The sequence below is a fragment of the Nycticebus coucang genome, chromosome 6, assembly GCF_027406575.1.
Source record: "Nycticebus coucang isolate mNycCou1 chromosome 6, mNycCou1.pri, whole genome shotgun sequence".
In the NCBI taxonomy this organism is placed as follows: domain Eukaryota; kingdom Metazoa; phylum Chordata; class Mammalia; order Primates; family Lorisidae; genus Nycticebus; species Nycticebus coucang.
This window is the reverse complement of record NC_069785.1, coordinates 53,372,759-53,399,222: the sequence shown is the minus strand read 5'-3', so window position 1 is coordinate 53,399,222 and position 26,464 is coordinate 53,372,759. Positions and strand designations below refer to the sequence as shown.

General features: G+C 36.1%; 1 protein-coding gene across 4 annotated transcripts in view; it reads left to right on the top strand.

Moving 5' to 3' along the window:
• Positions 1-26,464, top strand: part of DMXL2 (Dmx like 2) — a 191,440-nt gene that overhangs the window by 134,601 nt on the left and 30,375 nt on the right. For 2 of the 4 annotated variants that reach the window (XM_053593872.1, XM_053593870.1), the window contains exons 21-29: positions 2,415-2,512; positions 2,976-3,141; positions 3,738-4,002; positions 8,578-9,662; positions 10,044-10,235; positions 12,293-12,369; positions 13,909-14,036; positions 16,129-16,377; positions 19,904-20,082. In XM_053593872.1, coding sequence (XP_053449847.1) covers positions 2,415-2,512; positions 2,976-3,141; positions 3,738-4,002; positions 8,578-9,662; positions 10,044-10,235; positions 12,293-12,369; positions 13,909-14,036; positions 16,129-16,377; positions 19,904-20,082 — 2,439 coding nt within the window. Of the gene's footprint in view, positions 1-2,414; positions 2,513-2,975; positions 3,142-3,737; positions 4,003-8,577; positions 9,663-10,043; positions 10,236-12,292; positions 12,370-13,905; positions 14,037-16,128; positions 16,378-19,903; positions 20,083-26,464 lie in introns of all 4 variants that reach the window. The other 2 variants (XM_053593871.1, XM_053593869.1) reach the window with 1 other exon arrangement.

Genomic DNA, 26,464 nt, shown 5'->3' with positions numbered 1-26,464 from the left:
TTAAATCATTTTTTTGTTTAGAATTCATTGACAGTATAAAGAGTTAGGTTAGAATTCATTGAGAGAACAAAGAGTTAGGTTACACTGATTGCCTTTGTCAGGTAAAGTCCCTCTTAGAATTGTGTCCTGCTCCCAGCAGGTGTGCCATACACTGTGACCTCCATTCCCTTCCCTCCGGCTCTCTCCCCGCTCCCTCATTCCCCTACCTCCACTTTGTGTTAGATCATCTACTGCCTTCATATTAGAATTGAGTACATTGGATTCTTGCTTCTCCATTCTTGTGATACTTTACTGAGATGAATGTGTTCCACTCCAATCCAGGTTAATACAAAAGATATAAAGTGTCCATCTTTTTTTAATGGCTGAATAGTGTTCCGTGGTATGCATATAGTACGCTTGTAAATCCATTTATGGATTGGTGGGCATTTAGGTTGTTCCACAGTTTGGTGATTGTAAATTGAGCTGCAAGGAACAGTCTAGTGCAAATGTCCTTATGACAAAATGTTTTTTTTCCTTCTGGGTAGATTACATTAATTTTTTTGTATTCCAAGCAGTAGGAAGAAAGAGGATATATTCCATCTGAAAAGTTTCTGCTGTATGTTACAAAGTTCTCTTTACTTTCTTGTCAACAAGTGTATTGCCATATAATTGAGTATTTGGGACATATACATAAAATTTATTTCCACAAATAACCTATTTCTTAAAATTAAATCAAAGGAATATGTAAATGTTTTGCCATGAAATATATATTATAAATCCTTAGCTTAATATGAATAAAAATCCTCTAAGAATGATTGAACACATTGAAACACTAAGTTAAATGATGGAGAGCAGAGGAAATAATAAAAAAAAGGGAATGGAAATGAAAGAATATTGCAGTAAAGCATTTTCATGATGCAATTTTAGGAGTCTTTCCCCTTTCTTCCATACTTCTTTAGTTCCTGCTTTGCCATCAGTCAATGTGAGCTAATAAAACATCCACTTTTTTTTATTGTTATGCCCCTTAGTGAATTGCCTAGGCTACCTCAGCATCTTTGAAAAGATGCAGTCTGGGGCGGCTCCTGTGGCTCAGTGAGTAGGGCGCCGGCCCCATATACCGAGGGTGGCGGGTTCAAACCCAGCCCCGGCCAAATTGCAACAAAAAAAGAAAAGGTGCAGTCTGTATGCTATCGTGTTCTGAACAGTATAATTACATAAGATTACTTGATAGTTCTTAAACTTACACAGAGTTGATTGGCTGTGTATAAATTCACCAGCTTTGGTTATATGGCTCAAAGAATGTTATCAGTTACTAAGCATGGGGAATTATGTGCTCATTAAAATGTTTTCTCAAGGACTCACTAAGAACTAAAATTTGTAGGCCCTTTAAAATAAAGAGGCTTCAACCTTCTTTAATTACACACCAGAAAGAATGTGCTAATCTCCCATAATTATCAAAAGCTTGATTGAAAAATGCCAGAAAATTATATTAAAAAAATATGTTTAAAAATTACCGAAGCATTTATTTATTTTTTTGGAGACAGAGTCTCACTATGTTGCCCTTGGTAGAGTGCTGTGGCATCACAGCTCACAGCAACCTCCAACTCTTGGGCTTAAGCAATTCTCTTGCCTCAGCCTCCCCAGTAGCTGGGACTATAGGCACCTGCCACGACACCCAGCTGTTTTTTGTTACAGTTGTCATTGTTGTTTTAGCTGGCCCGGGCCAGATTAAAATTCACCACCCCTGTTGTATGTGGCTGGCGCTGTAACCACTGTGCTATGGGCGCCAAGCCTGGAGCATTTATTTTTGTCTGTAGTTTTAATCGTGTAGGCCTATACATGTGTATGTGTATAACTGATATTTATTCACAGATGTCTGTATCAGTATTAGTTGAGAAAGCCTTCAGTTGTGAAATCATATACACCATGGATATTAGTATTTTAGCTTTTATAAAACATTAAGTAATGTAATATGTTATTTGTTGAATGTTAAATCTTTAAGAAATATATCTCATCTGTTGAATATTCTGCCTTCTTTGAGGTTTCCTGTGTTAGTTTTATTCCTACTACCTGAGTTCTGACCCCTTTTCTCCCCTGTATGTATGTGACCTTAGGCAATTCTCTTCACCTTTCTGTCTCTGTGACCTCATGGCTTGTGATTCAGTAAGGTAAATGAAAGATGCTTAGACTGGCGCCTAGTACATGGTAAATAGTGAATGCAAGCTATTTTGTTATTTTTGTTATTTTTATTATAATTACAGGCATGCAAACAGTTTTCTCTAGGATCATGTATTTTAAATTACTAGAGATTGTGGAACAGAACCAACTTTCCCCCTTTTCACAGTTTCTGTTAGCCATAGAAGTAGCAGCGAAGCATTAATTGTTGATTAATTATTTTGTCAAATAGTTAATTTAGTATTTTCTTTGCCATTTAGGTTGCCAAAGCTTCTTTTCAAAGGAACAATGATGCGTTAGATGCTGCTTTATTCTACCTTTCGATGAAGAAGAAAGCAGTAGTGTGGGGTCTATTTAGGTAAGTTGCCTTAGTACTGAACGTGATTTAATGAAGTGAGGATTGTGCTGTGAATCAGAAATCTAATGCTTTTGAAAATAGTAAGGTATATAAGCTTGGTCCCATCAGCTTCTTTGTGACTTTGTTCCTTTATTTGCAAAAAATCGGTAAAATATCTTTTCAACTTACGGATGGGATGTTGGTAAGAAGTTGAGAAAGTACTTTGGAAAGTAAAAATACTCTTGTTTCCTGTTTCTGTATACATAAGCATTATAAGCTTTTTTAATTAGAAGTAAAGAGAAACTAAATAATGGTATGTATGTGACATACATAGATATCTAAATAACAGATATCTACCACCTGAAGTTATTGTTTTCTTTTAGATGTATGTTTGAGGTTTATTTTCTATTTTTATGCATTCTTTAAAGAATTAAAAATATTTTAAATTTAGTTTAACCACCACTGTTTGTACTTGGGTTTATAGGTCACAGCATGATGAAAAAATGACAACATTTTTCAGCCACAACTTTAATGAAGATAGGTGGCGTAAAGCTGCTTTGAAAAACGCTTTTTCTTTACTTGGAAAACAACGCTTTGAACAATCTGCTGCATTTTTCTTGCTAGCTGGTTCATTGAAAGATGCCATAGAGGTATAAATAAGAAAACATGTTGTGAAGTATTTGTAAGATGATTGAAAACTATAAAGGTTGTAGAGATTATGATTTTTTTGTCATATATGAAGACAGAATAACTATAGAAGTTACTGAACTTAAAATAGTGGCACTGTTGTAAATGAAAATTTAAAGTTATGAGAGAAACATAAATGAAAATTTCATGTATGGCATAAGTTATTTGCTATGTAAATAGAAGGTCCTTTTATGTATATATGGAAATATAGTTGGAAATTAAGAAGAACTCATGTATAAATCCAAATATCCTAAGTTGTATCTAATTTAAAAATGAATGTTATTAATTTAAATTGACCTAAGTCAGTTGTTTTATGCTTATTTTATAAATGATCTTTCTAGGCTTGAAGGCACTGTGTTCTAGTCTCTTACTCCTCTTGTTCTTGCTTAATCTCCCATCAATTATTCAACTACCTTTCACTGTGTAAACCTTTGGACCCTCTCTCCCCACCATGGCAATATAAATGATAGATAATTTTAAGGTGTTGGTGGGATTATTTAATATCTTTAAATAGTTATCATTAAGTAAGAAAAGTATTTCTTAATATTTAAATTTGCAGGTATGTCTTGAAAAAATGGAAGATATTCAACTAGCCATGGTTATTGCCCGTTTATATGAATCAGAATTTGAGACATCATCCACTTATATATCCATCCTAAATCAGAAGATTTTGGGTTACCAAAAGGATGGCTCAGGATTCAGTTGTACAAGATTACATCCTGACCCCTTCCTGCGTAGTCTTGCCTATTGGGTAATGAAAGACTACACTCGAGCCTTGGACACGTTACTGGAACAGATTCCAAAGGAGGAGGATGAACATCAAGGTGAGACATGTTGTGGGTTTCTCTTTTTCTTTTTCTTTTTTTTTTTTTTTTGTAGAGACAGAGTCTCACTTTATATGGCCCTTGGTAGAGTGCCGTGGCATCACACAGCTCACAGCAACCTCCAGCTCCTGGGCTTAAGCGATTCTCTTGCCTCAGCCTCCTGAGTAGCTGGGACTACAGGTGCCTGCCACAGCACCCAGCTATTTTTTTGTTGCAGTTTGGCTGGGGTTGGGTTTGAACCTGCCACCCTCGGCATATGGGGCCGGTGCCCTACTCACTGAGCCACAGGCGCCGCCCTCTCTTTTTCTTTTTTAAAGAAAAATAACTTATGAGCTAATATTCATTTAGGTTAAAAAGGTCATTACCCAATTTACTATTCAACTTTGAGAAATTATCAAAATTTCTTGTATGGCTAAGGCATTAGCCACTATTTGTAATTGAATTTAGCATTTTTGTGTCATAGTTTGGGCAGTACTAAGAAGACTTCACACATAATTTACTGTCAAAGGTTATATATTCATGTATGTAAAATAGGAGTACTATTCTCTCCAAATTCATATATATAAAACAAGCATACAAAATGTTTGCCACATTCTACAGCTCTTTCTACATAATCATATAGCCATTTTTTAAAGGTAGGAACTTAAGGCCAGGTTCAGTAGCTTTTGGCTATAATCCTAGCACTTTGGGAGGCTGAGATGGAAGGATTGTTTGAGGGCAACATAGCAAAACCCTGTCTCTACAAAAAAAAAAAAAAAAAGGGAAAAAATTAGCCAGGCCAGATAGTGTGTGTCTGTAGTCTCAACTACTCAGGAGGCTGAGGCAGGAGGATGACTTGAACCCAAGAGTTTGAGGTTGCATTGAGCTATGATGAAGCCATTGTACTCTTACCCTGGCAACCAAATGAGACCTTGTCTCAAAAAAAAAAAAAAAAAAAATTAGAAATTTTGGCTGTTATACATACTAGTTTGGCCCATGTGCCTGGAAGAACTTTATTCTTATGTGGTAAATTTTTTATATTCTAAGTTACCCTAAATAATTTATATTTTCAAGCACCTGGAGGATATTTATTAGCATTATTTACAACAATAAAAGAATGGAACGTGTTAAGTTTTTGTCAACAGAATAAATACATTTTAATATGAGCAGCCTACAGGAAACAGTATACCATTAAAAACTGCCGTTGATTAATGTGTTAATATGTGCTGTATTATTAATTGAAAAAAGTAAGATGCAGAGAAGTGTGATTCTTACTGCACATATACACACACATAAGTAAGTTGTGCACATATGCACTTAAGTGTGCACACACATCATGTCTGTCTGCTGCATTTCCTCCTGTTTAAATAATAAGAATAAAGCACAAGAAACTAAATACTTGTTATTGGTCACAGGCTACCTTTTGGACATAATAGTGAGGAGATGTAGGCTTTTACTTTTGATTTTGTACTTTTTATAGCTACGATTTTCTAGCCTTAAAAGTTATTACATGAGTAAAGAGATTAGGGCCCAATTTTTACTTTCTTTTTTTTTTTTTCCAAAGAAGTAGCATAATATTTTCACAAGTATTATTAAAAATTTTAAAGGAAGGGAAAGAAAAAAGGTTTTAGAAGTAAAAAGTATCTGAGGCTGGGTGCCTGTAGTTCAAGCAGCTAGGACGCCAGCCACATACACCAGAGCTGGTGGTTTGAAATCCAGCCCGGGCCTGCCAAACAACAATGACAACTACAACCAAAAAATAGGCAGGTGTTGTGGCAGGTGCCTGTAGTCCCAGCTACTTGGGAGGCTGAGGCAAGAGAATCACTTAAGCCTGAGAGTTTGAGGTTGCTGTGAGCTGTGATGCCACAGCACTCTACCCAGGGTGACAGCTTGAGACTCTGTCTAAAAAAAAAAGAATCTGAGTTATCCAGGTAATTTTAATAAGATAGACACATTTTTATAGAAGGAAGGTTCTGCTTATTTTCTAATGTTTTCCAGGTTAATATTTAAAAATTTGTTATTATAGAAAATTTCAAATACATATAAAATAAAGAGCAATATAAAATCAGTGAATTCTTTACCTATCTTTAATAGTTAACTTATAACCAACCTTGTATCATGTATACTCCCACCTATTCTACTCCTCAATCTCAATATAGATTATTTTGAAGCAAATTCTAACATATCATTTCACTTGTGGCTCAAAGGGGTAGGGTGCCGGCCCCATATGCTGGAGGTGGCGGGTTCAAACCCAGCCCCGGCCAAAAACTGGAAAAAAAAAAAAAATATATATATATATATATATATGTTTCAATATCTATCTACAGAAAAAGATTTTTGAAAAACATGCTGTACAGCTAACTGATCACAACTTGCTAACATTTGTTTTTTCTCTACTGCTGTTTCACTTGACTAGCCTAAAAAACAAATCACATATCATTATAACAAGATTTTATTGCTCATCATCAAATACACTATCATTCTAATTTCCTGGGTGGTCTTATAAAATCTTATACAATTGGTCTGTTTGTACTAGGATCTAAGTGTTGTGATTGGTTGAGTGTCTTCCTTGTCTACTTTAATCCATAGGTTCCTTTTTCTTTTTTTCTCTTCTTGCAGTTTGTTTATTAAAGAAGTCAGGTGGTTTCTCTTGTAGTTCCCTGCATTTTGAATTTTGCTGATTACATCCCTGTTGTTTAGCATGTTTATCATGTTTTTTAACATGTTCATTTTTTTCTATGTTCTCTGTATTTCCTATAAATGGGTAATTAATATTCTAGAGTCTCCTATTACATTTTTTTGCAGAGACACTTTATAGGTGATGTGGCGTACTTGAAGGGATTCATAATGTTGAGTTGTTTTGCTTTTGTGGCATTAGCCATCAATGATCATTACCTAGTTACTTTATTTTATTCATGTTTGTAAAATAATAGCGCTGTAATTATGTCATTTTATCCTTTATCCTTCCTTTATGAGCTGGACTATGTGTCTAGAGGGCAGTTTCTCGTAGTGCCTGTTTGATTACTCTGTAGTCCAGCCCTCTGAATAGTAAAGGGAGCATAAATTCGATTCTTTCTCTTTATTTACTAGTTTTCAAAATAATGGGCTAGTTCCCTGTCATCCTATAAAGGTGACCAGTTAATTAGCTTTTTATTTTCAAAGGTTATTTTGAATTCACAAATTTAGATAGATTTGTGTTTGAATCTTTTACAGTTTGTTTTTATGGATGCTCATATCGTCCCATCTGATGTGGGAGCCTTTTCAAGTTCCTGAATCCTTTTTGCATTATTTCTTGATTGCAAAATGTTTCAGGCTCATCTTGTACATTTCCTGCCCCAGACCTGGAAATGACCATTCCTCCAGAGGTTGCTTCTGTTCATTTGGTCATCATTTCTAGGCTATTTCAATAATGGAACTAGGAAATTTGTTTTTCTAAGAATTTAGAAGTTAATACTGAAATTTCTAATCCACGTGTAGAGTTCTTAGATTTCAGATTTTTGTCTTATAATGAAAGGCTTAGATTCCCATACCATTAGCACAATTATTTGCTACTGAAATGCATATAATAGTTTCAGAATAATATATAAATATTTTTCATACTGACATGATTACTGAGAACATGATTAAGCTTTTTTGGAGGGGCAGGTATTTTGTTTTATTTTTATGATATATTTCACTGAGGATGTATAGACAAATTACTTGTTTTAAAGTCTCTTTTTGTAGTTCATCCCATAGTTTAACCGTAGTTGGTTATGCTACCGACTTGATACATAGACATATTTTTCTTTCACTTTTTGTGAAGTATTTTTTAAAATTTTCTTTTCTTTTCTTTTTTATTTTTTTTAATTTTCTTTTAAAGTAATACTAATGTTGACTTGGTTTAAAATAAAATACATAAAGCCAAGATATTTTCAGAGAAATCTAGCTTCTTTCCCTATTTTACTCTTCTTTATTACTGAACCAAATGTTTTTCTTTTCCTTTCATTTAAAAAATATAAGCAAATATGCATGAATGTGTGTATTTGTATCCCTTCTCTATTTTCTTAGATAAAAGGTAGTCTACTGTAAGGAGTGATTCTCATCACTGTAGAGCAGTGGTTCTCAACCTTCCTAATGCTGTGACCCTTTTATATAGTTCCTCATGTTGTGGTGACCCCCAACCATAAAATTATTTTCATTGCTACTTCATAACTGTAATTTTGCTATTGTTATGAATTGTAATGTAAATATCCGATGTGCAGGATGTATTTAGGCAATCCCTGTGAAAGGGTCATTTGCCCCTCAAAGGGGTCACCACCCGTGGGTTGAGAACCGCTGCTATAGAGCGATGTCCGGGATATATCACTCAATTTTGTTTAATGTGTCCTGGGCATTGCTCTATAGTGATGGGAATCCCATCACATCCCATCCCAAATGCATATTGGGATTTTAAAAATTTCAGCTGTATAGTTTGAATAATTGTACGGATGTATGGCAGTTTAACCTATCCTGTTAATATTTGTATTTCCTTTATTTTTACAAAATGCTGATATTTTATTCTTTTGTAATGTAAGTAAGAATTAACGCAATTCTTTGTTATCTGTTTGATTTCTGCAGTTATCAAATCTTGTAACCCAGTAGTGTTCAGTTTTTACAACTATCTTCGAACTCATCCTTTGCTTATTCGAAGAAATCTTGCCTCCCCTGAAGGAACTTTGGCAACTTTAGGTCTTAAAACTGAGAAAAACTTTGTTGATAAAATTAACCTCATAGAAAGAAAATTATTCTTTACCACTGCAAATGCTCATTTTAAAGTTGGATGCCCCGTCTTAGCCTTGGAGGTACTCTCCAAAATTCCAAAAGTAACCAAAACATCTGCCTTACCTGCAAAAAAAGATCAACCTGACCTCATTCCTAAAAAGATGGGTGATATGTCCTTACAATCAAAATCTCTGAGCAATGGCAATGGCAATGGAAGTTCTGTTATTGATTGGTCAAATGTAACTTCGTCGCAGTATGACTGGAGTCAGCCAGTAGTAAAAGTTGATGAGGAACCTCTTAATCTTGATTGGGGTGAAGATCACGATAGTGCCTTAGATGAAGAGGAAGAAGATACTGTTGGTTTACTAATGAAAAGTACAGATGGTAGGAAAAAAGATGGATGGGAAGATCAGAAGGCCCCAGACTCTACTATGTTGTTGACTCCTCAGGAAGAGGATTGCCTTGAAGGTGATACTGAAGTTGATGTGATTGCTGAACAACTAAAATTCAGAGCTTGTTTAAAGATTCTTATGACTGAACTAAGAACATTGGCTACTGGTTATGAAGTAGATGGAGGAAAACTTAGATTTCAACTCTATAACTGGCTTGAAAAGGAAATTGCTGCCTTGCATGAGATATGTAATCATGAATCAGTTATTAAAGAATATTCCAATAAAACATATTCCAAAGTAGAGAGTGAGCTTCTAGATCATGAGGAAGTGGTGGACAAACCAGACATTGGCTCTTATGAGCGTCACCAAATAGAGAGACGAAGATTGCAGGCTAAGAGAGAGCATGCAGAAAGACGAAAGTTGTGGTTGCAGAAAAACCAAGATCTCCTGAGAGTGTTTCTTAGTTATTGCAGCCTTCATGGGGCCCAAGGTGGTGGTCTGGCCTCAGTAAGAATGGAACTCAAATTTTTACTGCAAGAATCACAACAGGTATGAATACCACTTTTGTTTTCAGTCTTGGTGATTTCAGTGATTTCAGTGGCTTTTCCAGTTACAGCTATAAAGTTCTTTTACTAGTTAATCTAAATATGTTCATATTGTCTATGTGAGTCTTCTTAGACTAAAGTGTGGATGATTTATGAGTAGACCTAAAAGGTTGAGAGCATACTTGTGTCCTATACATCTTTGTATCTTCTGCATCCAGCAGAGTACCTGGTAACTGCTGGGTGCTCAGTAAATCTTTGTAAAATGAGTGAATAAGTAATTGAACATATTGCTTTCATGTAAGTATTTTCATCAGTATTTTTACTATTGTCTTTTTCTCCTTCATTTTGGACTACATTGAAAAATATAATTCACTGTCACCCGCAGGAAACCACAGTAAAGCAGCTCCAGTCTCCATTACCATTGCCTACCACTCTACCTCTGCTTTCAGCAAGTATTGCTTCGACAAAAACAGTCATAGCTAATCCTGTGTTGTACTTAAATAATCACATCCATGATATACTTTATACTATTGTTCATATGAAAACACCACCTCATCCCAGTATTGAAGACATGAAGGTAATATAAAGTTTATAACCATTTGTTATTGTACACACTGAGAAGGTAAATATGTTACACTTGTCTTCTAATTTGAACTTAGAGGAAATATTTAAAAGTGCTCTTCTGTGCTACTTTTCTCATTCTTGATGAGTTAGTTCAAGACTATTTGTACGAGTGTAATTTAAAAATCAGCATTCTTCTTATTTCTGAAAACGTTCCTGTCTTCCTTTAAGATAGGTAAATACTTTTTTGGTGATGAAACTAATTTTCTGGACAATATTCTTGCCACTTAATATTCATGTAGGTCTTCTATTCTCCTTAAATGAAACATTAAGTTAGAAATATTTATGAATACTTGTTTATGTGCCAAGATATTATCAAGATATAAGTTGGGGAGTACTCAGGAGAGAATCATGATTGTTTAGAAATGGTCCCAGAGAAAGTATCCTTTTTACTGTTTCCTTGGCGATTGTGTTATTGGAGGCTGTGCAATAGTTAGAGGCAATCAGAGTTTTGGCAGAGTTAACACCCTAAATTAAACCTATACCCTATGCTGAGTTATGAAAAAGTGATACCTTGCTAGAAGCTCTAGGGAGCTTGGCAGGCTCTGGGGAGTTAATCAGACTTCTACATGTCAGCCTAAGTGTACTTGTGTTATACTTTTTCCGATTCCAATGTCTGGGGCACATTTCAGGTCCCCAGTATACTTATTTTTTATTAGTTTTGTTTGATGGGCAGGTTTAATCTCTGGTAGTACATTCTGCAGGCCTGGTCACATCAGCCTCTTAGGGACTTTTAATCCATAGCGTGAATTAATCTATATCAGTATTTTATGCGTGATTTACTGGTGACATCAACCTATTAGAGACTTCTGTCTATATAAATTTATGCTTCTAATCCATAGCATGGATTAATCTATATCGGTATTTTAACAAAGATTACTTAAATTGTTTCTTAGGTGAATATGGATATGTAGGCAAGGCATAAGATGCATATAAATTCTAAGTAAACATTTCTAGTTCCTAGAAATTTAGATAAGATTTTGAAAGAGTAATCTGGATAAGGCTTCCAAATAACATGAAACTATTTGTAAAGTACTTGGAAATTTTAAGATTTTATGAGTTTCAAAATGTTGATTCAGTATGGCACTTTTGGATGTGGTTTTTGTGTTATGTGACTAAGTTACAAACTTTCTAAGTATTAATACAATAAAAACAACTGTTCCAGAGCTTCATTAAGTTTCTAAAACTTAGAAATTTTAAAACTATCCCCATCTCAATGAATACCAAGTAAATTACTTTCTGGAAAATCAGCCATTTCACACAGTGATTGATATATTTACTAAATAAATTTAAGTCATTCTTATTGATAAGTTTTTATTTTCATCAAGAAGAAGTGCATAAGGTGAGCTTAAATGAAAGCTCTGAAAATTCTACATTTATTTTGGTTTTGCTTTTCAAAAATATTATTGGCTCGGTGCCTGTAGCTCAGCAGCTAGGGCACCAGCCACATACACCAGGGATGGTGGGTTTGAACCCAGCCGGGGCTTGCCAAACAACAATGGCAACTACAATAAAAGAATAGCCAGGCATTGTGGCGGGCACCTGTAGTCCCAACTACTTGGGAGGCTGAGGCAAGAGAATCACTTAAGCCCAAGAGTTTGAGGTTGCTGTGAGCTGTGATGCCACGGTTCTCTACCAAGGGCGACATAGTGGGATTCTGTCTGAAAAATAAACAAATAAACAAAAAAAAATATTATTAAAGCTAATCATTTGTAGGATAGTGCAATACCCAGTAATACCAACATTACTCTTGCTCAAGGCTGGTAAGTGGCAAACTCACAGTAAGTAAATATTGATAAAGATGTATCTGAAACAATCAGCTTTGTTGTGGGCATGTGAATAAATGTGGGTGAGAGATATTTTAGAAGTTTAGAAAGCAGCGTTCATAGTCTCATATAGAATTCAGTCTTATTTAAAACATTGCTAGTTTCCTGGATATTTTCTCATTTTTAAGATACTGCTGTTGTGTAGAACTGTTAGTATAAAATGTAATTGTGGCTGTTTTGGTTTTAGGTGCACACACTTCATTCACTAGCAGCATCACTTTCTGCATCAATTTACCAAGCATTATGTGACAGTCATAGCTACAGGTAAAAAAAACAAAAACAAAAAATCCCAAATAGTATTAATACAATAAAACAACTGTTCCAGAGCTTCATTAAGTTTCTATGTCCTAGGGACTGAAAAATCCCCCAATATGACTGCCATGTATATTTTAATAGATGACAGAAATCAGAAATAAAATATTTATTTAGTTGTCACTTAGTAATAATAGAGAAATATAGAAAGGAACAAATAGTAAATGTAAATTATCATCATTGCCATCTTTTTTGTTTTCAAGGAAAATGTTTACTGTCCAAAATAATTAATAGTATGATATTTCCTAATGTTTTTTCCCTTAGGAACTATTTCTGTTTGCAGTGGATTAGCTTGTGTTTGTTTTACTGGTTTTCAGTTGAAGGAAAACAATACTTTAGAAAAATGAAAAAGTAAAAAAAAAGAAGATGAGAAAAAGAAAAATGAAAAAAAATTTTCCTAAAATTGAATTATAAAATTAATTTTACCTAACCATTCACAGATGATATAAAAGTCTTTGGAAGTGATATGAATTAGAAGTAATGGTATGAAATTTTCTAAATGTCAAATTACTTGTATCAGTCTGTACTTTGCATTTTAATGGCTAGGGCAATATAAGCATAAGATAATGAATCACTTGGAAAGGTGACTTAGATTTAAATGAAATATAAAATTTATGTTAAATGTGTAGCTTTTTTGGGTAAATTTTGTAGTCTTTTGTGGGAACGTTTGATATTGAATAAGGAATTACTGCCTCAGAATGGCTTGTACTCTGATTTTAACCTAATTAGGCCATATCTTCATGACTCCAAAGATTAGAAATGTAAATAAGGAAAAACAAGTTGATTTAGTTCACTGTTGTCATCTAAATGATGAAAGACAACTTGATTATCAGTCACTGGTTAAAATGTCACTAAATGAGAGTCTAAATGTGTTGTTTTTAAATGTGTTTTTTTTTTTCCAGTTTTTAGTCTATGAATTACTTTGAAAGGTGACTCAGCTTCACTTTCTGCTTTTGTATTTTCCCCAGCTTCACAAAGACAGCCATTATAAGGAGGGAAGTAAATAGTAAGGGACATTTGACTTTAGGTTTAGATATTTCTAAAATATCGTTGTCCAGATTTTCATTCATTTTTTAGTTTAGAGTTAAGCTTACACAGCTTGGTGCAGAACTAAGAATGAAGGAAACTAGTACCCTCAAACTGTCTGCCTATCATAGCCTAATAACAACAATAGTCTCCCCACCCCAGATTTAAAAAAAAAACCCCAAAATATAAATGAAAAGATTCTAAAGTGTTAAGTGGCATCTGGAAAAAATTTTAAAGAACTAAATGCCATCTGTCCAACATAGTAAAACTTGGTATTTTGTTTTTAAAAATTATCAACAAACATTTGTAACTATTTTTAAGAGCTTCCTAAAATAAATTTTTATTAGAACAGTGTTTTCATTTTTAAGAATTTTTTTTATAATCATCTAAAATAGATGATGTACATGAAGTGCAGTTATTACCTCTCTTAGGATAATAAATAACTGATCCTGTTTGTTTCAGCAGTCAAACAGAAGGAAATCAGTTTACAGGAATGGCTTACCAAGGACTTCTTTTAAGTGATCGCCGAAGACTAAGGACAGAAAGCATCGAAGAACATGCAACACCAAACTCATCTCCGGCTCAATGGCCTGGTGAGAATTTGACTTTTTTTTTCCAATCTTCTGTGGTGTCAATTCCTTTTAAAAAAGCTAATGCCTGATTTTCTAATTGTTGCTGTTTGTGGATTTGGTGAATGGTGTTTTGTTTGTTTGTTTTTGATGATGATTTCTGCTATGGATTAGGAATTCTTAAGTACTGTAATATTATCTAAAGACTCAGAAAGTTAAGGCTTCAAAAACCAAGTTTCTTGACCAGCATAAAAAAAGCAAGGTCTTAACATTCTTCCTAAACGTGAGCAGGTCATCTCTTTCTTATCCTTAGAAACTCTGAATCAGAGTCTGCAATATCACAAACATGGTTGTACGGATCTATCCGAGAAAATACAGTTGATCTCAGATGGTCAGTTTGTCTATTAAGATAGGCATGACCGTTCTGTGGTACATGTACCATGCTGTCTGTGAGGCCTGCTCTTTCTCTGGTCACCTTTCTCATTCTCCACTTCAGTTAATTCAAACTTTCTCCACTCCTTTTAGTACCCTAAGTGTGTATTTAAAATTAGTTTAAGCATGAGTTTCTATGAGTATAGTGTTTTTATCTTAATTTCTTATTTTGAAATAATTTCATAATTAAAAATTTTTATAAAAATAGTATAGAGGATTTTTATGTAACATTCACCCATATTCCCTAAACCTTAACATTTTACCATACTTGTATCACTTTTTCCATCGCGCTCTCTCTTTTTCTCACATTCTCACTCTATGTGTGTATGCTGGAATGTAATTTTTTTCTTAAAATATTTAAGTGTAAGTTGCAGACATGATGTTCCTTTCCATCTAAATATTTCAATGTATATTTCCTAAAAACATTCTCTTATATAACTACAACACAGTTATCATATTTAACATTTGAACATTGATACAATACTGTTCTCTATAGACCTTTTGGGAATTTCACCAGTTGACCCACTAATGTTCTTTTTCTGGTGCGTGTAACATTTAGTTATAGTGTCTCATTAGTTTCCTCTAATATGGAGAAAAGTTTTCATCTTTCTTTTTCACGACTAACACTTTTGGAGAGTACTGGCCATATATATATTTTTTTTCCCTGAGACAGAGTCTCACTATGTCGCCCTTGGTAGAGTGCTAAGGCATCACAGCTCACAACAACCTCAAACTCTTGGGCTTAAGTGATTCTCTTGCTTCAGCCTCCCAAGTAACTGGGAGTACAGGCGCCCACCACAACGCCCGGCTATTTTTTGTTTGTTGTTGTCATTGTTGTTTAGCAGGCCCAGGCTGAGGTTCAAACTTACCAGCCTAGGTGTATGTGGCTGGTGCTGTAACCACTGTGCTACAGGCGCCAACCCAGTTCATATTTTTTTAAAATGTTTTTCCATTGGGCTATTCTGATTTTTTCTTAATATTAGATTCAGGTTATGTATTTTTGGCAGGGATACCACAAAAAAGAGGTGCTTTTCTCAGTACACATTATTGAGGTATTTGACACCAGATGGTTGCGTTATTGTACCCTAATTTTTATCACTTGGTAAGGTGGTTTCTCCAAGTTTCTCCTTTGTAAATTTAATACTTTTTTCCTTTGTAATTAAACAGTATCTTTTGAAGAGATAGTTTGAGACTATATAAAATATCATACTTTCACCTGCTAATTTTAGCATCTAGTGATGATTCTCTCCTGAATCAGACATTATGTTGGGTTTCTAGTGGTGATTTTCTTTCTTTCTTTTTTTTTTTTTTTGGCCGGAGCCAGGTTTGAACCCACCACCTCCGGTATATGGGGCCAGCACCCTACTCCTTTGAGCCACAGGCACTGCCCTCTAGTGGTGATTTTCTAATTCCATCATTCTTTTTAGTTATTAGGTGAAATTCGACTGTAAAGGAAGAGCTTTCCTTTTCCCCTTGTTGCTGTTCACTCGTTTATTATATCAGTATTGACTAATAAACTATTCTGTAGCCTACAAACTATTTCTGTCATTATTTATTTTGTTGCTCAAATTGTGGAAATACTTATTTTGGTAGCATATAGATATGTAATTTTGATTAAATTACAAATTGGGTGTTTTTATTTCTGGTGCTTTTTCCTGATATATTTCTTATGATACCCTTATAGGTGTGAGCTCACTTATTAGTCTTTTGAGTTCAGCCCAAGATGAAGACCAGCCAAAATTGAACATTTTGTTATGTGAAGCTGTTGTTGCTGTTTACTTAAGTTTACTGATACATGCTCTTGCCACAAATTCCTCCAATGAATTGTTTCGACTTGCAGCCCACCCATTAAATAATCGAATGTGGGCTGCTGTTTTTGGAGGGGGTGCAAAACTTGTTGTGAAACCTCGAAGACAGTCAGAAAATATTTCAGGTAAGAGAAGATTGATAATCAATAATGTATGTAAATTAAATAATTTCTAATTTTTAAGTCAAAATTTTTTTAACGTAAGAAATTTTATTTTGAAAATGAGTGATATTTTATCTTTAAGGATGTTAAATAACTAAATGCATGTTAGAATGAAAATATAATTTTGTTACTTTTATTTTTATAGAAGTAACATTTTCTAGGATGATCAAGCAGGATGTGTTTGAAGAAGTTAAAAAAGAAACAGAGGAAAGATAAAAGCAACTAAGGAGGCAGTATTTTTATTTTTTATTTTTTTGGAGACAGAGTCTTACTATGTTACCCTTGGTAGAGTGCTGTGGCATCACAGCTCACAGCAACCTCCAACTCTTGGGCTTAAGTGATTCTTCCACCTCAGCCTTCCAAGTAGCTGGAACTACAGGTGCCCGCCACAACACCTGGCTGTTTTTTTGTTGCAGTTGTCATTGTTGTTTAGCTGGCCCTGGGCCAGGTTTGAACCCGCCAGCCTCAGTGCATGTGGCTGGCGCTGTAACCACTGTGCTATGGGTGCCGAGCCTAAGGAGACAGTGTTAAGGAACAAGGTCATAGAAAAAAGGATAGTTCTTTTTCTTTTTTCCTTTTTTAGAGGTAGGGTCTTGCTCTGTCACTCAGGCTGGAATGTGATGGTGTGATCACAGCTCACTGCAACCTCAAAACTCCTGGGCTCAAGTGATCCTACTGTCTCAGCCACCTGAATAGCTGGGACTACAGGTGTTTGTCACCACACCTGGATAATTTTTTTTTACTTTTTGTAAAGATGAGGTCTTCCTTTGTTGCCCAGGCTGGTCTCAGATTTGTGGCCTCAAGCAGCCTTCCTGAACTGGCCTCCCCAAAGCACTGGGATTACAGGTATGAGCCACCACACTCACCCCAGGAGAGTACCTAACTAGAGAAAGATTTCAATAAATCCTCAAAATCTTTACAGGGGATAACATCAGTTGGCTTCAGATTAAGTTTATGGTTATGTACAAGATTGTTGTTACATTTACACAAATGGCTTTTAAATTCCATTTTCTGTGTGAGTGGTTGTTGTGGACCAGAATATATTTTTCATCCCACTTTTTAAGATGGTAGGATATGGTAAGGTATAGACTTCTGCCACAGAAAAGGTTTCAATTTTGGCACTAATACATAGAAATCATCTTAATTCGTCCTTAGAAATGGACTTATTACAGGTCTGGAATCATGGCCCAGATAATCTGCATGATATAAATTCTAACCTCTGTCCTTACTACTCACAGTTAATAGGTTCTTTGTGCATCAACATAATGGAGGTGATCTTACTAACTCCCAGTGCTTCCATTCTTGTTACATGTGATGCCTTTTAATCTTTTTCTTCTTACCTAGTTATAGTCTACTTTAACTTAACAATTATTTTCTCCCAAATCTCTTTCTGAATTTTCTGATTTTTTTTTTTTGTGGTAATTTTATCCATCCAGTTATCATCTATGCTGAAAACCTTCCAGGACCACATTCTTGTTTATATTAATTCATTCACTTAACACCTACTATCTGCCAGGAGGTGGTCTAAGCTTTAGGGATATGGAAGTGAATAAAATAGACAAATATTTTACCCTCATGAAGCTTCCATCTGGTAGAGGTAACACAATAAATTAATAAATATAATATTTCAGGAATGACAAGAACTATGATAAAAAAATAAATCAGAGTTAAGTGGAAATAGAGTAATGAAGGAATGGGATTGGGACCAGTTTAATTAGGGTAGTCAGAAGACATGTTTCTGATGGTAAAGCATTTGAGCAGAGCTGTGGGGAAGTTGGGAATCATACCATGTGGATATCTGGGGTTGGACTACAGCATTCCAGGCAGATGGAGCAGTGAGTACAAAGCAATAAGTGCTGAGGCAGGACTGATTTGGGCCTTTCCCAGGAACTACAAAGAGACAATCATTGCTCTCATGGGGGGTATGGATGTTGTAGGAGGTGAAGTTAGAGAAGTAGCTGGAGGAAAGGTCTTCATGGATCATGGGTAAGGCTTTAGTTTTTGTTCTAAGAAAGATAGGAAACTACTGGAGGATTTTAAGCTGAAGATTGACATAATCTTAGGTTTTCAGAAGGCCTACTTTCACTACTTTGTGGAATAGACTGTGCAACAAGAATAAAAGAATGGAGCCTGGATGGGAGCCTACTGTAATAGTTTGCTTAAAAGATAGTTGTGGGTTACCATTTAGGATGAATAGATAAACAAAATGTGGCATATACATACAATGCAATGCTACTTAGCCATAAAAGGGAATGAAGTACTAATATATGTTACAATCTGCATGAACCTGAGAAATACATGCTGAATCAAAGAAGCCAGACATTCAGAAGAAATATTCAGAATAGGTAAATCCATAAATAGATAGAAAGGTCGTTGCTGTGGGCTAAGAGGAGGGAGAAATATAGAGTGCTTATGGGGTTCAGGGTTTCCTTTTGGGGTGATGAGAATGCTTTGAAACTAGATACAGCTGGTGGTTGCGCAACATTGTAACTGTCCTAAATTCCACTCAATTGTGTAGTCTAAAATGATTAATTTTGTGTTATATAAAATTCACCTCAAAGAGAGAATGGTGGTTTAGCCTATGGTGGTAGTCATGGACAGAGTGAAAAGTGGTCATATTCTGGATAAAATTTGAGGTGAGAGCTGATGGAATTGTGGATGAATTGTGTGTGGGTAAGGGAGAAAGACGAGTGGCGAGAAAGTTATCTTCTGTGCTGCAGAGTTTAGGAGAGGAGCAGGTTGACTTACTTTCTGGCCCTCCCATATGCAATGATTTTTTGAATCCTTTCGATGTTTATTTTATGTATCCCTCATATCTAACACTACCTCTAGTTTTTGCCACCTACCATTCTACTTGAGGCCATTCTTGTGTCTTCTTATTCCATCTTCCTCTCTAATTGATCAAACAAACCATGTGACTAAAGCATAAGAAGCTTTAGTGAGAATTACCCATAAGCTTAGTTCCCAGCTTTATATCCAAGGGGTGGTCCTAGCCTAACTCTAGACTTTGTTGTTATTACTCCCGTCTCTAACTGCTGTCTAGCAAGAGCAGTTTACTCCTCATTTAGCCAAACCTCTGTTGGTCATTTGTTTGTGTTGTCCTTTCCCATTTTCCCATGGAGATTCTGCCCTTCTTTTAAGGCACACTTTTATGTGCTACATATACAGTGCCTCTTTCTTGAACCACATAGCCAGAAATAATCAATTACTCGCTTTAATTCTTATTGACTATACCATGTATTTAATACATTATATACAGAATTACTTTAGTCTTTTTTTATATAGTATGTGGGCTACTTCATGGCAAGGGAAACTTTAATGGTTTATCTCATCTGCATCTCTGACGTGACTACTGGAAAAGTTTAGAAGCACAAATAGAAGTAATTTAGTCTAGTCTAGAACATGCAGAAAGTAGGATGAAAAGAAAGGTTAACTGTATGAATTAATAATGGAAAAGAAATACTGATTTTTTTCTTCTATCTTTATTCAGCACCTCCAGTTCCTTCTGAAGACATAGATAAACACCGTAGGAGATTTAACATGCGAATGCTGGTCCCTGGAAGGCCTGTAAAAGATGCTACTCCACCACCAGTGCCTGCAGAAAGACCATCTTACAAAGAAAAATTTATTCCTCCTGAACTTAGTATGTGGGATTATTTTGTTGCAAAGGTAAGGGGTATGAGAAACACAGGCTTTAATTTAATTGTGTCTCTTTTATTAATTCTTGTGTATGTATCACATAGGAATGAGGGGGTAGTTTTGGATTGAGTCTAGTTTAGACATTTAATTTCCCTCCTCTCCCTTCCCTCCCTTCCCCTCTCTTCTTTTATCTTTATCTCCCCACCCTTCCCTCCATTTTTTAACCCAGCATCTCACTTTGTTGCTCAGGATACAGTGCCATGGTGTCATAGCTCATAGCAATGTCAAACTTCTGGGTTCAAGTGATCCTTCTGCCTCAGTCTCCTGAGTTGCTGGGAATACAGGCACCTGCCACCATGCCTAGCTCATTTTTCTGTTTTTAGTAGAGACTGGGTGTTGCTCTTGTTCAGGCTAGTGTTGAACTTCTGTTTTCAAGTGATCATCCTGCCTTGGCCTCCCAGAGTACTAGGATTACAGGTGTGAGCTACCTTGCCTGGCCTAAAGATTTAATTTCTTAGTCCAATAATTGAATAATCTTAGTAAACTAAGGGGTAATCAGATACTGGATGAAACAAACTAAAAATCATCTGGGACTTACGTATAAACCAAAAGTCATAATATTAGTATTCAATGAGTATCATCTTTTTTCTAGTGACTAGTATACTTGTGTCTACCATCTATGTGCCCCCCTTCTGATTATCAGTAGTTCCTTGGGCAGCATGGAATAGATGAATAGACATGTGGGGGTTTTATCAGGCCACGGTGAAGCCCTGTGATATATCTCTTTTCCCTCCAGAGGAAACAAAACTTCTCTAGGAATCAGAATAATCATGGTGACTAGATACGTTTAATACCATGCTGATACTTGCTTTTCTGCATTTTTGTTTTGTTTTGATTTTTCTAGCTCATCACCCTCCTTTTGTTAATGTCTCTTTTTTTATGTGGTTGACACATTATCACCTTGCTATGTATGTATATAAGGGAATACATCTCTGATAATGCCTCTTTCTATTTTTAAAGGTTTGAGGTGCTGATCCCACTGTTTTTGGTGGGCTAAGTTGATTTTTAAAAAGTTTTTTTCAAAGTGAGATTTGAAGTTTTGTTTTGCTGTCTAAAGACTTTGGTTATGTTGGTGGTTCTCAAAGTGTGGTCCCAGAACCAGCAGCACCAGTATCTTTTGAGAACTTGGGAGAAATGCAAAATGTTTGAACCCACCCAGACCTACTCAATTGGAAACTCTGGGAGTGAGAATCAGTAGTCTGTGTTTTAACTTTAGCTGGTTCTGATATGTGCTAAAGTTTGAGAACCACTAGGTTAGGCAAATTGTGAGTGCAGATTTCCAAGTTTACACTATATCAGGATCCTAGTTTAATACTTTCAGGATCATTCCAGCTTGTCTCTTGAGGCTGTTGTTGGAGTTGCATTTAATTGTTTTTAGCTAATAAACTAGGGAATTAATAAAATGTTCTTATATATGGGCAGTTCCTACCCCTGCCTTTCAATTTAAGATTTTCCCTTATAATTATGAAAGCTTATTACATCATTAATGTGCATGATAACAACATTTGTAGTATGCCACCTTAGTTTTTATTTTTTTAAAATATTTCCTCTTGGGAGGGTAGAGCAAAATGGCGGGCCAGAAGTTCTAGAATGACTGGGGAAAAAGAGAGAACCCAGCCATACCTGGCACAGGGACCTTACCTACATCTGTAGCTAAGGGTTGCACAGTGAGGAGGTGGTGAGTTGGATACAACATATGATCTGGAACAGTGGAAATCTGACGAATTAGGCAAGTCACTGTGACTTGCTGGGATCCGCTGGCTGCCCACAGAGGTCCAAGACAGGAGGAAGCTTTTCTGAGAGTTTTCAGTTGTTGGGGGAAGCTGCTCATTGGGTAGAAAGCTTAGGAGTGTGGGCAGACTCAACAGTATCACAGCAACCAGATGTGAATACTGGTTGGAGTGGATTTGCCATAGGTTTGGTGGCTAGTGAGGCAGCCATTCTGAAATAAGGTTTCAGCAGCCAGGGGGCTGCCATTGGGAAGGTCGTGAGAAGGTCTTGGCAGAGGCCTAAAGCACAGCTATCTTAATTCCACTTGCTCGGATCAGAGCTCCACTCTTCGGAGGGACTCCCATAGGCTGAGGGACTCCCACGCCCCACAGGAACTGGAGTCGGGAGCACTGTGAGACCATTCCCTGAAGGATTATTATGAACTTTAAGATCCCAACGTGGCAGGGTCTGAATGCTGAGGAAACAATCAGGCAATCACCAAAGGCAACTAAGTTAGAAATAAGGACCATAGAGGTTGCTGGCTGTGCGTTCTGTCTCCTAAAAGAAACCACAGTGCTACCTGGTGTCCCAGCGACATATTGCAACAAGGACAAGAGCAAGGACTTCTGTTTTTTTGGCCATGAGGAACAGTTTGGCCTTGTTCAGCCTGAGGCAACTTCAAGGCTTAAGCTCTGAGATAAGATAATTTGAAGCAAAGGAGGAAGTGAGAAGGAAAAAGGAGACAAGGAGGTGAATAAGAAGAAAGAACACATGAGGAGGAACCAACAGAAAAATTTGGGTGACATGAAAAACCCAAACAAAGCAACTCCCCTAGGGACCATGAGGCAGCTACTGCAGAAGACTCCACCTATAAATACTTGACAGAAAGGGAATTTAAAATATGGATGATAAAGACAATAAAAGGAATGGACAAGAAAATGGAAAGACAGAACCAAAAGTCGGATGAGAGATATGTAGAATATAGGAAGGATATGTCAGAGTTTAAGGAAATGAAGGTGACAATCATGGAATGTAATGATGCAGTAGAAAATATCAAAAAATAGGTTTGACCATGGAGAAGAAGAGCCTTAGAGCTATAGGATAAAGTTTTTGAGTTAACCCAGGTAGTTAAAGAGGCTGAAAAGAGAGAGCAAGCACAACAGGCTTTTAGAGAACTACAGGACCCCATGAAGTTTTCAAACATACAAATAATAGGGATTCCTAAAGGAGAGGAAGATTATCCCAAAGGAATGGTAGCCCTGCTAGAAACTACCATAAATGAAAACTTCCCATGCTTTACTAAAGACCCCGACACACTCCTTTCAGATGGATATCGAACCTTGAGTCATTTCAACTTAAACAGAGCTTCTCCAAGACACATTATAATGAATCTGTCCAAAGTCAAGATGAAAGAAAAAATTCTGCAGTCAGGAGTAAGTGCCAACTGACTTACAGAGACAGAGCCATTAGGATGACAACAGACTTTTCAAAGGAAACTTTCCAAGCCGGAAGAGCATGGTCATCCACCTTCAACATTCTTAAAACAATTTTCATCCTAGAATTCTGTATCCTGCTAAACTAAGCTTCAAAATTGATGGAGAAATCAAATATTTTGCAGATATACAAACACTGAGGAAATTTGCCACAAGACCAGCCTTACAGGAAATACTTAGACCTATTCTCAGCACTGACCATCACAATGGACCACCAGCAAAGTAAACACCCAGAAGCTAAAGGTCAAAACTTAGCTTACACAATGGCCCAAAGGATAAAATACACATCAGACTTTCACAAAATAAGATGAATAGAATTCAACCACATTTATCAGTTCTCTCAATACATGTCAATGGATTGAATTCATCACTGAAGGGGCACAGGCTGGCTGATTAGAGATAAAAGCACAAGCCATCCATATGCTGTCTCCAGGAGATACACCTAGCCGTGAAAGACAAATCAAGACTCAAGGTTAAGGGAAAACAGTATTTCAAGAAGAATGGAGGGGTTGCAATGTTATTTTCAGATACAAGCAGATTTAAAGCAACTAAAGTTAAGAAAGACAAAGATTGACACTTTATACTGGTCAAAGGAAAAATAAAACAAGAGGACATTTCAATTTTAAATATTTATGTACCCAACTTAAATGCTCCCAGGTTTATGAAACACACCTTGATCTGTCTGAGCAACATAATAATAGGGGAGTTTAATACCCCTATGACAGATCCTGTAAATAAACTACACAAAGATACAAAGGACTTAAATGTGACACTAGAACAAATGGGATAAATAGACATTTACAGAATACACCACCCGAAAGCTAAAGAACATACATTTTTCTCATCAGCCCATGATATGTACTCCAAATTAGACCACATCCTAGGGTACAAATCAAACCTCAGCAAAATCAAAAGAATAGAAATTATACCTTGTATCTTCTCAGACCATAAGCATTAAAGGTGGAACTCACTCTAACAAAATGTTCATCCCCACACAAAGGCTTAGAAATTAAACAACTTTATGCTGAACTACAGTTGGGCTCGGGAAGAGATAAAAGAGGAAATTGTGAAATTCCCCAAACATAACAACAATGAAGACAGAAGTTACCAAAACCTGTGGGATACAGCAAACGCAGTCTTTTTTTGTTTTGTTTTGTTTTTGGGGGGTTTAGCATTTTCTTTCTTTTTTTTTTTTATTTATTGTTGGGGATTCCTTGAGGGTACAATGATCCAGGTTACACAGATTGCATTTATTAGGTAAAGTCCCTCTTGCAATCATGTCTTGCCCCCAGAAGGTGTAGCACACACCAAGGCCGCACCCCTCTCCTTCCTTCCCTCTCTCTGCTTTTCCTACCCCCATGACCTTAATTGTCATTAATTGTCCTCATATCAAAATTGAGTACATAGGATTCACGCTTCTCCATTCTTGTGATGCTTTACTAAGAATAATGTCTTCCACTTCCATCCAGGTTAATACGAAGGATGTAAAGTCTCCATTTTTTTTAATAGCTGAATAGTATTCCATGGTATACATGTACCACAGCTTGTTAATCCATTCCTGGGTTGGTGGGCATTTAGGCTGTTTCCACATTTTGACAATTGCAAATTGAGCTGCAATGAACAGCCTAGTACAAGTGTCCTTATGATAAAAGGATTTTTTTCCTTCTGGGTAGATGCCCAGTAATGGGATTGCAGGATCAAATGGGAGGTCTAGCTTGAGTGCTTTGAAGTTTCTCCATACTTCCTTCCAGAAAGGTTGTACTAGTTTGCAGTCCCACCAGCAGTGTAAAAGTATTCCCTTCTCTCCACATCCATGCCAGCATCTGCAGTTTTGAGATTTTGTGATGTGCGCCATTCTCATTGGGGTTAGATGGTATCTTAGGGTTGTTTGGATTTGCATTTCTCTAATATATAGGGATGGTGAACATTTTTTCGTGCGTTTGTTAGCCATTCGTCTGGCATCTTTAGAGAAAGTTCTATTCATGTCTCTTGCCCATTGATATATGGGATTGTTGGCTTTTTTCATGTGGATTAATTTGAGTTCTCTATAGATCCTAGTTATCAAGCTTTTGCCTGATTGAAAATATGCAAATATCCTTTCCCATTGTGTAGGTTGTCTCTTTGCTTTGGTTATTGTCTCCTTGGCTGTACAGACGCTTTTCAGTTTAATGAAGTCCCATTTGTTTATTTTTGTTCTTGTTGCAATTGCCATGGCAGTCTTCTTCATGAAGTCTTTCCCCAGGCCAATATCTTCCAGTGTTTTTCCTATGCTTTCTTTGAGGATTTTTTATTGTTTCATGCCTTAAATTTAAGTCCTTTATCCATCTTGAATCAATTTTTGTGAGTGGGGAAAGGTTTGGGTCCAGTTTCAGCCTTTTACATGTGGATATCCAGTTCTCATAAAACCATTTATTGAATAGGGAGTCTTTCCCCCAAGGTATGTTCTTGTTTGTTTTATTGAAGATTAGGTGGTTGTAAGATGTTAGTTTCATTTCTTGGTTTTCTTTTCGATTCCAAGTGTCTATGTCTATTTTTGTGCCAGTACCATGCTGTCTTGACCACTATGGCTTTGTAGTACAGACAAAAATCAGGTATGCTGATGCCCCCAGCTTTATTTTTATTACTAAGAACTGCCTTAGCTATACGGGTTTTTTTCTGGTTTCATACAAAGTGCAAAATCATTTTTTCCAAATCTTGAAAGTACGATGTCGGTATTTTGATAGGAGTGACATTGAATAGGTAGATTGCTTTGGGAAGTATAGACATTTTAACAATGTTGATTCTTCCCGTCTATGAGTATGGTGTGTTCTTCCATTTGTTAAAATCCTCTGCTACTTCCTTTCTGAGGATTTCATAATTTTTCTTTATAGAGGTCCTTCACCTCCTTCATTAGGTATATTCCTAGTTATTTCATTTTCTTTGAAACTATGGTGAAGGGAGTTCTGTCCTTAATTAGCTTCTCACCTTCACTGTTATTGGCGTATACAAGGGCTACTGACTTGTGGACATTGATTTTATATTCTGAAACATTACTGTATTTTTTGATTACTTCTAGGAGTCTTGTGGTTGAGTCTTTGGGATTCTCTAAGTATAAGATCATGCCATCAGCAAAGAGGGAGAGTTTGATCTCCTCTTCTCCCATTTAGATT